Below are 18,974 nucleotides of genomic sequence, written 5' to 3' on the forward strand. Positions count from 1 at the left end.
ATGGCGGACTTATCTGAATCTATGTTTGCTCGAGTCGAAACTACAGTGTCCGCCCAAAGCTCTAATTAAGTTATCTTTCTTGTTTAATGAATACAAATATTTAAACAGCAAATACACTACAAAAACTACCCTCAACGGATAATTCTCCTAGAACGACGAGCACAAATAATTTGTGGATGTAATACAATTTAAAATCAATAATTTTCTAAGCATTAATTTTTATTAAAACATTGCGGAGTAAATTAGCAAAATGAAGAGAAAATTAAATGAATCGCGAGTTTTGGGAGATTTGAATATGTGTGAATCATTTTAAACAATATGTCCTCAACTTTTTTGTTTACAACATTCCAACTTAAAACATTTGAAATGGAAACTATTCTTTGACAAACTTATAAAATAATCATCTTTGCTCAACCATGTTTTTTCAGTACTCACACTGATTTCGGGGCCCCGAGTGTCCGAGTGGTCTAAAGCGCTCTCCGTTACGGATCACTGCCATCTCACCTCTGTCTGCGTGGGTTCGAGTCTCGGATTCAGCCAATGTGGGTATGTGATAAAGCTTGCCAGTAGCTTCTCGTGGGTCGGTGGTTCTTTCCGGGGTTTTCCCGGGTTCTTCCTCCACCATTAATACTGGCCGCCATGTATAGCCTATCGTGTGCTAAAAAATGGCGTTAAACCCTACAACAACAACAATAACAACACACTGATTTCTTATTTCTTAACTGATGACAAAACCTGTTTGGGGTTTAGGTGCTCTCTCTCTCTCTCTCTCTCTCTCTCTCTCTCTCAAAACAAGTCATAATTGATTTTTTTTTCTTGAAATCATGTTTTATGTATATCATCTTTTTCAGAGAGTTTTGAATAATCAATGATATGCAGAGAGAAGGAGATACAGAACACATACATTGGGGAAAATTAGACTCAATGCACGGCAGTAATACATGTATATGTGCCATCTGGTCTCCATTATCAAATTCACAGCGTCAGCTGAGGTCAAGTAAGTCCTGGATGACCCCTCTTATCCTTTGTACTCAGACTACTTCAACGTTTAGATTTAGATGACACTAAACGTGCATTGGAATTGATCGACTGCAGTATTAGACTGAATGGGGACTACTCTGTGTTATGCAATCAAATCGGAGAATTATGACAAATGTCTCTTTTTAGAAACAGTTGTTGCTTTATAACATTTAATTTTTTTCTAAAAGTTATTTTATTAGAACATCAGCAATAAACCGGTCATGACATGTGATTGCTTAATAATGAGTAAAGAAATAAAACTAAATAACTCTCATTCTCTCTGTGTGGGTATGTGTGTGATTTAGATTTTTAACGTAGCTTTAACAATTTTTCTGCAGCGTGACAGTTTATAGTGATGTCTATCACTGGGGCATCATGCCGCAGACATGTAGCATGATGTCCCACCCAGTGACATTATCCTGACACCTGGCCGACCAGTCCTAACACTAACTTCTTAATGCTGAGCGCCAAGCACCATTTTTGTTAAGTCTTTGGTATGACTCGGCCGTGGATCGAACCCATGACCTCCCGCATCCGAGGCAGACGCTCTGACCACTACGAGAAGAACGAGCTCGAGTCCGAAGACAAATTGTTAAGGTTACATGTCCTTCCCAAATGTTCCGGCAAAGGTTTAAATAAAGAAAATCATGTATCGTTATTTATTTCAAATATCTGTAAAGAATTTATTCATTGCTCGCATACAGAAAGATTTTAAGTAGAACGAAACAACTCTTCTGGTCCTTCAGCCAGTAATGTGCTAGGTTTCTCTGGAACATACTTGCACATGATGTAAACTACGTATATATGGTGGGAAGTCCCAGTGTTGTTAGAACCAAATTAAAACATCCCTGGTTTGTTGTTAGAACCAAGTTAAAACATCCCTGGTTTGTTGTTAGAACCAAGTTAAAACATCCCTGGTTTGTTGTTAGAACCAAGTTAAAACATCCCTGGTTTGTTGTTAGAACCAAGTTAAAACATCCCTGGTTTGGAGCTAGCGACCCCAGCGCCAACTACTTTACTGGAAGCATCAACGGAGTTGGCGCTGACTGGGTTGGATGGAAGGGAGTCCCACAGGCAGATTCATGATGGGAAGAAGGACTCTGGTGAAGGGGACGAGAAATCTGAATGAATGTCCTCTGTGTAAACCCCTGCCTGGTGGAGGTACGGTCCTGCTGGGCAGCTAGAGGGTTTACAATTCGTTACATCATAACAGCTTTTGCACGTTGTCCTCGGTAAAAATGCTAACATGGGAATGGACTCTCAACGACAAATCGTTGATGCAGATCAAGAACAGGAATGGACCCATGACCATTTCTTGGTGAACGCCTGAAGTGACTGGGAATGATGAAGATGATTGGCTTTCGAGCACAACGTTTTGGTTTCTTCCATCTTAAAAGCTGTTTATCCACTCAAGGGTCTTGTCTCATACATGATAGTGACGAAGCTTTACTGCAAGGCGCTTATGGGGGACTTTATCAAAGACTTTACTGAAGTCGAGCAGGATCGCGTCTATTTATTGTAGATTTAGACTGTCTGCTAGATCCTGTAGTGTGATAATATGTTGGCTCTCGTTTGATCGCTTCTTTCTGAAGCTGTGTTGTCTTTCATATGGAGCGTTGTTTCTTTCGAAGATCCACGTCAGATGGTGTGCTCCGTAATTGTTCAGCAAACTGATGTCAGGAAACTGGCATGTAGTTGGATGCTTTGCTTTTGTCGCTTCTTATTGAATATCGGAATGTCGAAGGCTCTTAACTGGCAAGCGCTGAAAAATAAGCTAGGCACAGGAGTTACATGTAGCAATCAAACAAACAAATTTTCTTAATTTGTCGATAGGAAACATAGTTACAGCTCTTTTTAATGTAATTTCGCCATGTTACGTGTTGTTGTTAGATTTGAGATACAGCAAGCAAATATCCAGCATCAATGATATATATCTGGGATATAATTCTTAATATGCTGAAAGTACCATGACACTGACAGTACCACAATGGCGGATGAGAAGCCAAGTAAAATTTGGATCGAGTCAAAACGTTTAAATTTTGGAGGTAATTAGAACCAAAAATTAAATTGTTTCTTAAGATCAGATAAGTCCTTCCGACATTATATTGAGCTTTAGAAACAACAAAAGCAGAAAGTCCAGAACTGATTATAGCTTTGATCAGGCATGGGGTCGATTACAGGTGCTCGATTACGATTATGATTTCAGGTTGCTTGTCACTGATGATTACGATTACACTATATTTGGAAACGATGATTAGCTATTACAGGGAAGTGATTACGTTTACAGTCACGTTAAGTCAAGAATAAGAACGATTACTGTAATGTATGTTGACATAGGCTTTTATTCTTGAACCAAGAAAAACTTTTTAATAATGTTGTTTTTAAATGAAGATATTAAATGCTTTGAAGTTGTATGTAGATTTTGCTTACTACACACATTGATATTCTTCAAACACAGAATTTAGTACCCCCCCCCAAAGGCCACCAGTCTTACAAGGTCACTTTTCCAGTGCATAAGGGATGGCCATAGCAGAGCAAGACCACTTTACCCTTCTGACCAGAAGAGTTGACACAACCATTTATTACCATGAAACAGCATATGATTATTAAGTTGTCTAGCTGATTGCCAGCGTATATTACCTTATTGCTTTAATAAGATGAAGGCGCTTGTTTGTGAACCATTGTATCTACCAACTTACCTTTGATTCATCATGTGTTCAATGCTCAAAGATTTATTTTTTTTAGACACAGACCCCTGTCTGAAATTCCACAAGCCCGGACTCCAATTTCCACATGCTCAAAATTTCTCCTTTTTAATAGTGTCATACAATGTTGCAATAGCTACAATTAGAATATAAATTTAATAGGGTTCAAAGGGGATTGAAGATAATGCAAGTGGCATTAGTGTTCATTGCTATGCTGGTGTGCTTCACAAAGTAAAACTCTGTCAGCCAAGAGTTCTGCAGGTTCTTTTTTTTGTTAGGCTTCACTGATAGCTAAGCTATATTGGCTTTAGAAATAAATTACATTGGAACACTATTCCGACCACTGAAATGACCATGCTTTGCACTCTGTCTGTACAGTTTAAATCCAACTTAAAGAAATGTCGCTGATCACAGATTTGTCAAAAATATAATACATGACTTAAACATTCTAATTTGAGGCAATAATATGTAATAACTCTTGTTCTTGTACACTTATCTAGGATCTCTTTGATTTCCGATAATGGGTTGCTCCACTTCCTGATCCTACCTATGCAAATTAGCACAATGGGCTCAACCACTGCAGTTTAAGCACATCTCACTAGATGTTGTTAATCAATTAATATGTGAAATGGTGGTTTGTACCTGACCTCGTTGCTATTTAAACCACCCAAGGGATAGTTTTACATCAGCTCCAAACATTAATGTTTACCATTTATACATGCAACATGTAATGGGCATATTCTGAAAGTGAGTGGGGTGGGGGTGAAAATTACTGACAATTGTTTTCTCAAAACATGATCATGTCACGGGGCTTAGGAGTACAAAGTCATACTTTTTAGCATGACAGGCCATGCTTCAATCTGATTAAAATCAGATCTCAATTTTACTTAGCACAGTGATGGTCTGATTTGGACTGCATGATGTTATGGCAGATATGTTAACATCTTGAAAATACATTTAGACATTTCGTCAGCCTGGTCAAATTTTCCTCATTAATGTTTTTGATTTTTCAACAAGCCCAACGGTTGCCTCACTTAGAATACGGGACAGGCCTGATCTAAAATTACACGGGCCCTGGACGTTGGGCTATCTGATTTTTTTTTAACGCTGTGTTGATAGTTTGATAATTGCATTAAAGCAGCCCAGTACACAGTCTTACCTGTCACATGATTTTTCAAGTGCCTCTTACATAATTGGCTATCGACAAGCTTGAAGTGTGTACCGTAATGGGGTTGGTTGTTGTGCGGCATTTCACAGCAATTTCTATAGAGCAATGTTTGCAAGCAGGTTTAAAATTCATGGCTTGTCTATGGAGGGTCCATGTATTTACTGTAGACCACCTCAAACCTACTGCAAACCCCCCTTAAATTATGATGCTAATTTATCAATGAAAATGTGTTGTAAGTAACAAAATGTGAAACCTATCGTATAATACGTGAAGAAATTTTGAGTCCAATTTGCAGCTGTAATGGAGACCTACCAGCCCTGATGTTTTTGCTGTAAGTCTTATGAAAATGATCCATAAAATATTGACTTTGGGAATAAAAACAAAAACTGAGGAAAAATGAATGTTGCCAAAAATCTGTATAATTGGTTCATCCATGTTTGATTTGGATTCGGGTTTCATATTAGAATTAATGGAATCAGTCAGGGAACCAGTCTACTTTACAGCAGTACCTCAGACACGTTAAACTACAGATATTTTTTTCATGTAAAGTGTTTGGAAGATCAAACTGTTGATTTTGGTGGCAATTTACAGTTTCCTATTTTGCATGGGGTTAGAATTTTTAAGTAAAACAATTTCCCCGGGTTTCTTCACTGGTTATACTGGCTATTTAAAAAAGACCTTGTTTAGCTTAGCTACTGTGCAAAGAACCTTTAATTCCCTTTATTTTGGTGTATGATTGGTGAGTGTAGTATGGGTTATAGAGTATACAGCTTGGCCTTACTCCAGATGTGCACCTTTTAAAAAACGGCATGCTTCATTTGGTCATTTTCACTTCCTGGACTTCAGAGGTAAATTGTAATAAAGAGCCGATGACATTTTTTCCATTTTATATATTTAGTAATTCATCCATTGCAGTTTCAGAAGCTAGCTGGGCAAAATTCATTTTCTCAATTTTAATAGGTGCTAAAGTTAGTGTACTTTAGACTAATTCATGGCGATTGTTTTTAGCACAAGGGAGCAGTCATTTTAGTTTGCAGTGTGCTTAGATCATGTACAGTTTCCATAAGTACAGTATCCAAAGAAATGTCAGCCACATTACATCAAAGTAGCATAGACATATGCCAACATTCTCTCCACTGTGCATGTTTCAAATGCAAACAACTTCACCTTACATGTCACTGTCTCAAAAGTACATGATAACTGGTTAGCATCACCTATATAATTTTGTAAAAATGGTGTCCAGCAAACAATGCATGTTGAAGATGAAATGGAAATTAAGCCTCTCAGTTTTAGTAATCTGTACAGAAGAAAAAAATTGAATATTCAGATTCTTCTGAATAAAAGCAGGAAGGGACACAGTTACGTTTATTAGACATCACATGTCAATTTGAGTATATCTCATGTTGGGAGATATGATTGTCAACGTCATGTGAAATGGAACACGCACTTCCAAGAATTACAAGTTGAGAGATAGCAACAACCCATTGAGCATCATAGGGTTTGGAACTAGTAGGTAAATAAAGTCTACATGTACTTTACAAACTTTTCATTTGAATCTAATTTTGCCATAGCTGCATGTTTCGAATACCAAACCTTTTTAAAATATGTTTTCCAGCGTTATAAAGCAGTTTATATTTTGTTTACACCTTACTGGAAATATGAATTGCCTTAATGAGAATCTCACTGAGTGAGAAGTTCAAATCATGGTTGGCAATTCTGGTAAATATTGTCATAACCATTATTGCATCTATTACATTCACGAGAGAATTGAAATAAGTAACTTTATTTGAGCATATTTGAGTGTACTTCAGTATATATTTCATTGCATTTTAGTAATTAGCTATATGTCATAGCCTCAGTGTCCAAGAAGTTGGGGTACTGTTACTTGTTTGTAACCATAGAGTCATAGCAATATTAACTCCATTTATCTCATAAAATGTGGGCGGAGGGGACAAAATATATATATATTACAATAAAGTATGCTCAAATGCACTCAAATGCCACACAACAGTCTTTTTAAATGGGCCGGCTACACTTTTCACCTAAGCTATATTAACTTAGCATTCTGCTCAGAAATCAAGTAAAGTTCTTAAGGTATAACCTAGAACTGTGTGACAACTTTATGTTTAATCTAGAACTGCTTGACAACTTGAAGTTTAACCTACAACTTTGTGACCACATGATGTTTAAACCTAAAAGTATGACAACTTGAAGTGTAACCTAGAACTGTATGACAGCTTGAAGTGTAACCTAGAACTGTATGACAACTTGTCACATTTACTATTTGTAAAAAAAGAAGCTATATTCCATCCCAAAGCAAATTTTAACTAATTAACAAATGTGTTCTTTTTTTGTAGCTTCAGTTTTGAAAAATATGTCTTACCACCAAAATATACTTGAATTTTTGAGGTCAGCCTGGTTACTGTTTTAATTGTCTCATACCAGACACCCTTCTAAACAGTGGTAGGGGATTTTATGTATGCAAAAAGTTGGTTTTGTTTTCCCAATGAAGATCTGTCCATGTAACCCACGTTAGAAATATCGTACAATTGGAACAGATGTTATTTAGTCATACAAACCTTTTAAAACAACTGGATTTTTTAAAAGTTGAAGAAAAAGAAGAAAAAGTCCAGAAGGTACTTTTTTTGCAAGGAAAATGTTGATAAATTAGTGATGCTGGAGTTCAGGCTACAAGGAAAACTGACAGGTAAGTGCAGATGGAGTTCAGGCTATTGACTGACATCAGTGATGATGGAGTTCAGGCTACAAGGAAAACTGACAGGTAAGTGCAGATGGAGTTCAGGCTATTGACTGATGATGAAGTTCAGGCTACAAGGAAAACATTGGCAGACTGATACATATGGAGTTAAGGCTGTTGATTGATACCAGTGCAAATGAAGTTGGGTAAAAGTGATGATATAAAAATGTGTCCATTATGAAGGTCAGGTTACAAAGAAAACATTGAGTAGTACAGATGGGTTTCAGGCTGTTGACTGACCTCACTGCATATGAAGTTCAGGTAACAAGGAAAACATTGGCAGAGTAGTTGCTGGTGGACTTCAGGCTGTTGACTGAACTCAGTGCAGATGAAATTCAGGTTACAAGGAAAAATTGTCAGATTAGTACAGATGGAGACAAACATACACAGGTGTTTCAGTGCAGATGAAGTTTGGGTTACAGTGAAAATATTGACAGATGCAGTGGCCTGACTAACCACAATATATCTGTAAAAGTGATATAAAAATGTGTCCATTGTTATCCCAGTGTTGAAATTTACCAAAAACCTTTGCCTTTATTGGGATAAAGTAAGTTTCACTCAGTTTCTCTCCATGGAGATGTAAATGATAAGGAAAAATGTCACACATCTCAGTGGTGATGCCATAACATGCTGCTGCTGTCATTGTCTCATTAGTTGTTGTAGGGTTTAACGCCATTTTTCAGCACACGATAGGCTATACATGGCGGCCAATATTAATGGTGGAGGAAGAACCCGGGAAAACTCCGGAAAGAACCACCGACCCATGAGAAGCTACTGGCAAGCTTTCTCACATACCCACATTGGCTGAATCCGAGACTCTAACCCACGCAGACACAGGTGAGATGGCAGTGATCCGTAATGGAGAACGCTTTAGACCACTCGGCCACTCTGGGCCCCCAATGTTTCATTGGAAAGTATGCATTCAGTCATCACTGATCAGAAGAAATGTCACGTGCCTCAGCAATAATAATGCAAATCAGAAAAAGAATTTTATGAATTATTATTGTAAGGTGACATAGTAGTTTGAATAGGATATATTTTCTTTACAAAATATGACAAATATGAAAACATAGTCAACCTTGTTAACTTAAAAAAAAATGTGTGCTTCATTTGACCAAGTACCCAATCTGTAAATTAAATTAAAATGGTGAATGCAAGTCTGGGAGAAACTGATTTTCAAACAAGGGTTACACTCATAATTTAAAAAAATGTGTTATTGTCTTGATACATTTATTACCAATATATAAGATTCAACATTTGCAGAATGATACACACTCACACGTTTTCTAGAGCCAACCCTGGTGGAAGTTCAGCATGGTGGTCAGTTTTGTCTGTTTTCATTTACAGCCATCTTTATGTCCATCCATATGGTAATGTGTTTTTGTTTTTCTTACATTTTGATACTGTTTCATCCTCTTTAGATTTGAAATATTGCTTCACATAGCCTTCATTTTCAAAGCTTTGATGCAAGGCTTCACATGCAGACCATATATATCTTGTTAGAAGTTCAATTCAGCCTCAGACATTGTTGGCTCAAACCCCCAGGTCTTTGGAAAACCTGTACTGGTGTTTAGACCTGGCTGAATGGATGTAAAAGGTTATATAAAAATCTGATTGACCCAGAACAACCAATATCTTTAGCTGATTTACCTGGACCTTTACATGAAAGGTTATTGATATACCACCTTGAAGTATGGGATTCTGCATATTCTATGATCGTTTGTGACATCTCCCCCAGCTCTTGACCACAGTGTGCCCTTTTGGTATGCCTTTTGTTTACCAATGCTTCTAAACAAACAATTGACCTCCCCAGTGGCCTAGTGGTTAGAGCTTCCACCTCGGATGGGGGAGGTCATGGGTTTGAACCCTGACCGAGTCATACCAAACACATAAAAATTGTACTAGCAGCTGCTTTGCTAGGTGCTCAGCATTAAGAGGTTAGTGTTTGGATTGGTTGGCCTGGTGTCAGGATAATGTGACTGGGTGGGACGTATGCTACGTGTCTGCAGCATGATGTCCCAGTGGTAGACATCATTGTAAACTACCACACTGCAGACATCATAGCGATATGACTGAAAACGTTATTAAAGCTAAGTTAAAAATCCAAATCACACACACAAACACACTAAACAAACAGTTATGTATCTCTTTTCAATTTTGTTTGTCCCTCAGATTTGGGGTGGGTGGGGTACAATACCCATGTTCATATGATATGGAGGTGGGGTATTTGTTGTCTAAGCAAGAATACAAGTTATTACTACTCTAACATCATGCATGAACATTTTCAGCTGATGAAATTTAACAACTCATTCTTCTGTTTTTATTACAGATGAAACATCAACTGTATCCTCTGTTGAGTGCATTGAAGTGAGGCCAGAATCACAAAGAAAGGATGTCTTGAACCAAATAAAGGAAGAGTTTGACATTGATGTAGATGACGAAGTATTAAAGGTAATGTACACACTCATAAAGAATTAGCATCATGGAGTGAAGATAGTGTGTGATATTGCTTTTTATGACTGACTGTACAAGTTTGGGAATTTAAGTCATATCATATTTTTAATTATAGTAAGTTTTATGGTCAGTTATTTGGTTCGGGGCTACTGAAATTGTGTTTGATTGCTTCTGTAAGGTTTTACAGTAGTAGTTGGTTGCCATTTATACAGTATCAATCTTCCCTGACTGGTTCCATTAATATTGCCAAACTGAAGCAAGTTTATGATGTTATTTAAAGTTAATGAGAATTAAACAGCCAAACTGTGATGTGGCAAATAGTGCAGTCTATTATGAATGTAAACCTCACAGTAATTATGACTGTAAGCCTCACGGTGACTATAAATGTAAACCTCACAGTGACTGTTAGATTTCATTTTAGTTGCACTAAATTGAATTATGATTTGCATATTTTTGCTTCAGAATTTGTTAATGATAACTTTTTTGATTGATGAATGTTTTGTTTATTTTGCAATTACTACCATAAAAATGAAAATTACTTTATTAGCTAATTTTGATGGTTCTTTAATTAGATCAAAATGTGAGGAAGAAAATAATATATCCAGATCCTTTTTAATCATGCCAGTCCTAAAAGAGCAAGAATTTCAAGCAAATGACATAGGATTGACATTTCCAGTGGCAACAGAAGTAGTGAAGGCATTTCTAGTCAGTATTTACATTCTTTGTTTACAGTGACTGAATAGCATTTCACTGTGAACAAGTTGTGCCTAATGCAGTCATTTGTATCACAACATGGGCAGATGACTAACATTCTTTCCCATGGCTGACACATGTTATAGTCTGTTTAAAAGTTTACCCATGACTGACTTCCAATGTGTACATTTACTTAAGCTTAAAAGAGTGAAAATGATGGTATCATATATACTCTCTTATAAGTCAGTTCAAATGTCAAACAACAAAGATAGCATAATATGGCAGATTAGGGTCTAAGCTATTTGTTCTACTGATAACTTGTAACAAAACTGCACAGACCCATATCTGCCAGTACATTATGCGAATATATACCATAGTTAATTTTTTTTATAACAGTTTATCAATTGGTTATAGTTGTTGTTGTTGTTGTTGCAGGGTTTAGTGCCATTTTTCAGCACAAGATAGACTATACATATTAATGGTGGAGGAAGAAACCAGGAAACCCCCAGAAAGAACCACTGACCCCTAGAAGCTTTTTCACATACCCATATTGGCCGAACATGAGACTCAAACCTATATAGACAGAGGTGAGATGGCAGTGATCAGCAGTGGTGAGCGCTTTAGACCACTTGGTCATTTGGGGCCCCATCGGTGAAAGTAACTGTAAAAACTGGCTATATTGAGCTTAACACTAATCAAATGGATTTTGATCAAGAGATGGTGTCTAGATACCATTCTTGCATACTACTTTTTCATAGCATTTGCCTTCAGCAATACTGTATTGTCTTAAAAACATTTTCAAAGATAGATACAGTGAGGATGGATCATGTTATGGTGAGACACCCATGTTTCCTTGGAACCCTTGTGGTAAAAGTTAATCAATCATTTTTATAGAAACAAATCTATAGCAAAAGAAGACTTATGATTGTTAATAATAGCTTTTTTATTTTCATTATTGTGTCCTAATAGATACATGTAAAAATAATTTGTACTTATGCACTGGACATGGTTTTAACACAGTACAGTTAGAAAGGGTTCACATAGACATCTGCAACACTTCATAAAAGGCAAAGACACCAACCAACAAAAAATACAGTAATATTTTCAAGTTTGTGTTTTGTGTGCCGTCTATTAGATAAGTCTGACAAGTCATCAAGAGGCTTTATTTTAACACTGAAACCATGGGGCAAGCTTCTCATTGGTCAGTATTATCTCATGTTCTAACACACCTCTGAACAGGTGAGTTGTAAGAAGTAATGAATCAAGAACTATGTTATACAGAATAATTGGGTTACAGAAGGTGATCACAAACAATACTATGATATAAATTCAATTACAGTACTGTGTATTTAGTGGCCGTATGAAAAGACAAGTGTATTTAAGGACATTGAAAGTATTAGCCTTATCATCTGATAATAACACCAAGGGCAACAACTGAAGAAATCAAGTGTACATAATGCATATGAAGATACTGCTGCAAATCCAAATAAAATTCTTGACTCCAAAGTTTCATTTCCAGGGGCAAAATATAGCAATGGTCTGAGGACTGGGACCAGGTTATTTCCACTTTGAGTCTTTATTTCAGTTCTAATTTGTAAACATTCTTCTCTTGAATATGAACATAAGAATATTTACAGTAATCTCTCATGAAAGAGAAATACTTATATTAAATTAATTTTTTTAAGGAATTTAAAATATATATGTAATTGTTGTGATAAAAGAAGCAAATAATGATCATAGTAACTGATAAAAAAGAAAGTGAGAAGGGTGCCATAAATTTGTCCCTGATAGCCCATTTTTAATGATTTACTGGTTAAAAGTAGCAATTGTGAGATACCTTGTTTCCTTATGTACTTCCACATAAAGGTCTTGATTTCTTTCATAATTATACAGTATCAGGTTTTTTTAAAAGAGACTAATGCTGCAGTGTTTAAGAACAGAAGTCCCATACATAAACAATGGATTTCTCTTTCAAATAAACTCACTGATTACAATAACCTTCAGAATATACGCCCTAATGCCTCCCAAGTCCACCCCTCCCAGAGGCAAAAATTTGTCTTTCCGGTCTAAAGAATATAAAGGGCAATAACTCTTGCACATTACCTCCCCTTGCTACCAAAAGGCATTGCTGATAATGTTGTTCACTTTGACTGCTGAAATCCATGGGAAATTTGTGCTACTTTTCATGCCATCCATTGAAGATTTTCTTAATTTTGAATGCTTTAGGGATTATTCTATAGGTGGTTTACATCTTTTTTTCTTGTTGACAATAATTATGTGAATTATTTTTACCTATGTGGACTTAAATTCTGTGTTTTCTGACTTCATGACTTTTCATAGCTACATTGTAATAAAACGTTTAAGTTGCATATGCTATTTATTTATCACCCCTGGTATAGCAGGGGTCCTTGATGTTCTTAATGTTCTAAATTTCACGCCTCTTAGTTTTGTCTTGCATGTACAACATGCAGTATGTTTGCCAGTTGGTCAGAGAATATAATGTTGACAGTTCTAAGGAAAACTGCAATAAACAGGGAGTGTAAGTGGGATATTAAGGGACTTAAAGTAATGATGTTTTGAACATTTGAAAATCAAAGGACCAAGTACCGATTTATTCAAAGTTCACCTTATACTGAGTCTTTGGCCAGTCTCGTGGGCAACGCTGTTACATCTGGGCAATTTCTATCCTTTTGAGGGAGTTTCCACTCAGTTCTGTTCAGCCCAGGTTGTGTCCATCCCCTGCATATACTTTTGGGCTGTAAGTCCTGGTGCATGGGTTAATAAATGAATGGAATGACCATTTCTACATACTTAGGTCTTACTCCATTGTTCAGTCATGTTATTATTACTGGCACTAGAAAGGAGTTGGAACTGCTTGATGAAGCTAGACAAGCCTTCTGTCATGTTATTATTACTGTCACTGAGAAGGAGTTGGAACTGCTTGATGAAGCTAGACAAGCCGTCAGTCATGTTCTTATTACTGGCATTGGGAAGGAGTTGGAACTGCTTGATGAAGCTAGACAAGCCGTCAGTCATGTTCTTATTACTGGCACTGGGAAGGAGTTGGAACTGCTTGATGAAGTTAGACAAGCCGTCAGTCATGTTCTTATTACTGGCACTGGGAAGGAGTTGGAACTGCTTGATGAAGCTAGACAAGCCGTCAGTCATGTTCTTATTAATGGCACTGGGAAGGTGTTGGAACTGCTTGATGAAGCTAGACAAGCCGTCAGTCATGTTCTTATTACTGGCACTGGGAAGGAGTTGGAACTGCTTGATGAAGCAAGACAAGCCTTCTGTCATGTTTTTATTACTGGCACTGGGAAGTAGTTGGAACTGCTTGATGAAGCTAGACAAGCCGTCAGTCATGTTCTTATTACTGGTACTGGGAAGGAGTTGGAACTGCTTGATGAAGCTAGACAAGCCGTCAGTCATGTTCTTATTACTGGCACTGGGAAGGAGTTGGGACTGTTTGTTGAAGCTAGACAAGCCTTCTGTCATGTTATTATTAATGGCACTGGGAAGGAGTTGCAACTGCTTGATGAAGCTAGACAAGCCTTCAGTCATGTTATTATTACTGTCACTGGTTAGGTGGTCATTGTGAGTTGCAGTTAACATTTTTGGACATATAGGCCACCTTTGTGATAAATTGATTGGATGTATATTGTACATCCTTAAATGTAGGACACAGGTTATTTGATATTAAAAGCTGTTTGTTTCAATTAAATTTGTGGGAGGGGTTTGCTGTCACCCATGTTTTGTTTTCTTTTAACCAGAAATTCATATTTTTATAACAAGGTTTTATTGAGCAAGGGAATTATTGTCACAGCTGTCTTTTAGCCTTAACAATCTCACATAAATGTATTAGTTATTCGTTATAACATATAATACCAGGAACTGGAATTGCATATATAATTTGACGAGTGAAAGGTGTTAGAGATTTATGGTCTTAATTAAAAAAGAAAGGTATAACTATGTATAATTGAATCATGCCAACCTGCATGTACTTTTATTTTGACTAATCAGTTATAATTTTCTGATTTACAGTTACGGAATCACAGAGGGTCATTAATACCTATCAATGGAAATGTTCCAGTCAACTCAAAATCCATGTAAGTTTAGAAAAAGTATGTACATTGACCAAATATACTGATGAGAAAATTTGTAGGATGGTTTACATTCCTAAATATTTTATTTAGCACTGCTTAGAACATCCATTTGCAGAATATTGACTTTAGACTGTCCATGACATTTTACATATTGGGTTTTAAACCCATTTTGATTAGGTTAAACATGAAATGTACCTGGGTTTGTTTCTTGTCTTTGAATAGTGAGACATACATGATGGTATCACCTTCCCACCAGATTTTTTTAAAAAGTGTAAAATGCTGCATTAAAGTTTTTTAAAAGTTCAGTGGCCTTATTTAAAAGTAACTTGAGTAAAAATGGTAAAATTGGGATAATACACCTCTTTCTGCATAATGCACAAACAACGGGGTGCATAAATGAGAGCAGAGAGGGAAACAAGTTTGGTTAACACTAATGGGGAGGATGCTAGCAACTTTCGTTAAATCATGAGAATTCTAATCATTTTCCAGACACATATTTGTATAATAGGATTTAATATTATTAAATGTTAGATCTTTAAAGGTCATTTAAAGTTATTGTCAGTTTATGATTTTTAATATAAATCAGGTTGAGGTGCGGTATTCACAGATTTGTGTTGCTGTGTAGTTTGAGTTGCCTACATCTTATTAAAGCATTTGAATCCAATGGGTTAAGCCAAAACAGATTCACTTTTCATACGTGGAATTACACTTATAAACTGCCACTGTCAACCCCATCATTATGTTTGTACTAATAAATTTCTCAAGATAGCAATATTAACTGTCGCCATAAAAATTTTATCAACAGCTAATCCTTGTAGTTGTACTTATAAACAGAGTTAACACACGAGTATTTAATTATCCAGATTTACTAATTTCATGAAGATGGTTTAAAAATTTCAAAGTACTGACTGCTATTTTCAACAATAAAACCAATATAAACAATATATACTCACTTATAAGTCAAGTCCAATTGCAAACAACATAGACACTGATTGGCTAGAGCATTATGTGATGGGTATATGTTGTTGTTCCATTGATTACTTAAAACATGAACCCAGTCTACTGCTACATTATGATTTGCAGTTGGACTCTGCTTATAAGTGAATACATATAATATCTCGAGCTTTATTTACAAATTGAGATCACATTTTTTTGTTGATATTTTAAGCAAATAGTAGAGCTTGTTGTTTTGTCTCCTTTCTTGGGGGAAAAAAAAGGGACTGACACCTTTCACTGCATTATAAGTGAATTTCTGGTGTTATCCAGGTGCCTTAAAATGAGGGAACAGTGCAGATGCATACATGTGTAGTACATGAAGCACTTTGGCTCTCTTATATTTTCGTCAGACAAAAACCAATATCCATGTTGAAAAATTGTATCTTCTGACTATTTATTGATCTGTTCTGGTATAAGCAACTACACTGTCAGACCATGTATCTACACTGTCAGACCACATACAGTATCTACATAATTTGTTCTGGTATACGCAGCTACACTGTCAGACCATGTTTCTACATAATTTGTTCTGGTATAAGCAACTACACTGTCAGACCATGTATCTAGTATAAGCAACTACACTGTCAGACCATGTATCTACACTGTCAGACCATGTATCTGGTATTTGCAACTACACTGTCAGACCATGTTTCTACTTAATTTGTTCTGGTAGAAGCAACTACACTGTCAGACCATGTCTCTGCATAATTTTTTCTTATTTCACCCTTTCTTTATTGCAGTATTTCCTATCTGTGGTTGGCAACACTTATTTTCAAACTGTTTGTATGTTTGTTGTGCATTAATTTAGAAAATATCAAAACAGTTCTGTCATTATACATTACAGTTTTGTCATTATACATTACAGTTTTGTCATTAAACGTTACAGCTTTGTCATTATGCATTACAGTTTTGTCATTAAACATTACAATTTTGTCATTATACATTACAGTTTTGTCATTGTACACTATTGATAAGAAGATAACTATAAGTACACACAACATTTTCTAATTTCAAACACTGTAAAAGTGTAAACAGAAATGTAGTGCTGTTAACTCACAGTACTGCAGTCAATGGAACCATTGTTATTTACGTTGTTTTAAAAAAACTTTCCTCAAGCTGTTGAAACAAAAGCAAAAGTAAACTGCAGCTCTCTGTCATAAAAGTAGTTATTATCAGCATAATGCAGTGATTAGTGTACAGAGAAGTAGTGGAGCCCAGGCATCATGTTAATCTGTGTTAAATGAATCCTGGGAAGTATGTCATTTATATTATTGTTGAACCTGCCATAGTGGAAACTGAACATGGCAATCACAATGGAGTCTGTGGCTTTTCATCCATACATCCATATGTCTATCCATGTTCTTGATTAATCTCAGTGTTAAAGGTTTCAACTTGCCCCTTATTTTAATTGGATGCAGGCCATGGCCATTTTCTTACAGTATGAAAGTTTGGGAAATTTGCATACTCTATCATGTTAGATTTGTATTAATAGAGTATATACCATATATATTTGCTTGTAAGTTGAGTCCATCTGCAGCCAATATAGATCCTAATCTGCAGTCACATAATATGACAGAAGATCAAGGTCTGTGCTGCTTTTTAACTAGTGATGCACTATGCCAGATCTAGACCTGTGGACCTGATTTATAAGCATGTATAGATGGTATATTATTAATGTTTGTGAATATTTAATAAATCTGTGTACCCATATGCAACCTTCAGAGAAGTTTAATTAATTATGTAATTTTTTCTTGTCTATATATGTTTGGTGAGATATAGTTGGGACAGAAATTGCAGTGTAAAATTGTTCTAAGTTGATGAAAGTCACACATCTACATCTGTTGCAGTTGTGAATCTCATTAGTCATATATATTCAGATATGCTAGCATTTTCTGATATTGATATGCCAGCATTTTCTGATATTGATATGCCAGCATTTCCAGATATTTTTATGCTTGCATTTCCTGATATTGATACATCAGCATTTCCTGATATTTATATGACAGCATTTCCTGATATTGATACACCAGCATTTCCTGATATTTATATGCCAGCATTTCCTGATATTGATACGCTAGCATTTCCTGATATTGATATGCCAGCATTTCCTGATATTGATACACCAGCATTACTTGTCTCATCTATTTAAACAAAGTTTGACTCATCATTTTGAACAATATTAAGGTTTTGTCTTAAAGCTTTTGAAAGCTGCTACATTTATTGCTATTGTCAGCTGAAATCGGATATAATTTATTATAAAATTAAAGTGAAGACAACTCCTTACTCAGATATGCAAGGAGTTGTCTTGCCTTCATAAGCATATTAAACAATGCTCAGTTTGATCAGAAAGCTTAACTTATGTACTCGCTAATAAATCCAATTGCAAACAACAAAGATCCAGTTCTGCCACAGCATAATGCTCTTACAGATCAGGGTCTATTTTATTTGTTATATTGATAATTCCTAACAAATTATTCAGACCCAGATCTGCCATCACATTGTGTGATGGCAGATCTGGATCTGTGCAGTTTGAAGTTGAACTCATCTTATTAGTGAGTATTTACGGTATGAAAGTCAAATACAAGGGTTACACTGACAAGCACATGGATGGAGGTGAGACACCAAGGTCTGCAGTACACTTAAGTTATTATGACTTTATTTTCATTGACAGGCCATACATTCTTGAAATTACAAGCAGGCACCAAAATGGTATGTACCACCAGAATAACATTTATTGTCTGAAACTATCTTGACTGTTTATTATAAATCAAAGCAAAATATCCTCCCTTCGACAACAGCATTTTGCCTTAATTATCCTTAGCTTATTACCATCTCTAAGAATCAGATATTTGCACATGAGCAAGGACTCATATTTTTGTTTGAGGTACTAAAAATTTGTCACAAGTTCATAAAAACATTTGAAACAATTGACAAAGAAAGGTCGCTTACTAACATAATGTTGGTATGTGACCATCATTTGTCAGCATGTGACACTAACTGTATGCAGTAGTGTGTTGTTGCACAGTTACAATTAAAAAAATTGACCCAATTTACTATTTTAAGAATTAATGTTT

General features: G+C 36.0%; 1 protein-coding gene across 2 annotated transcripts in view; it reads left to right on the top strand.

The window, feature by feature from the left end:
• Nucleotides 1-2,992: 2,992 nt before the first annotated feature.
• LOC149792330 (uncharacterized) overlaps nt 2,993-18,974 on the top strand; it is a 28,500-nt gene continuing 12,518 nt past the window's right edge. For both annotated transcript variants that reach the window (XM_089970905.1, XM_089970906.1), the window contains exons 1-4: nt 2,993-3,065; nt 9,981-10,102; nt 14,843-14,907; nt 18,572-18,609. In XM_089970905.1, the coding sequence (XP_089827031.1) occupies nt 3,008-3,065; nt 9,981-10,102; nt 14,843-14,907; nt 18,572-18,609 (283 nt within the window). In that variant the 5' untranslated portion in view covers nt 2,993-3,007. The remainder of the gene's footprint in view (nt 3,066-9,980; nt 10,103-14,842; nt 14,908-18,571; nt 18,610-18,974) is intronic.

Source organism: Sinohyriopsis cumingii, chromosome 9, assembly GCF_028554795.1.
Source record: "Sinohyriopsis cumingii isolate HCF-2022 chromosome 9, ASM2855479v2, whole genome shotgun sequence".
Lineage (NCBI taxonomy): Eukaryota > Metazoa > Mollusca > Bivalvia > Unionida > Unionidae > Sinohyriopsis > Sinohyriopsis cumingii.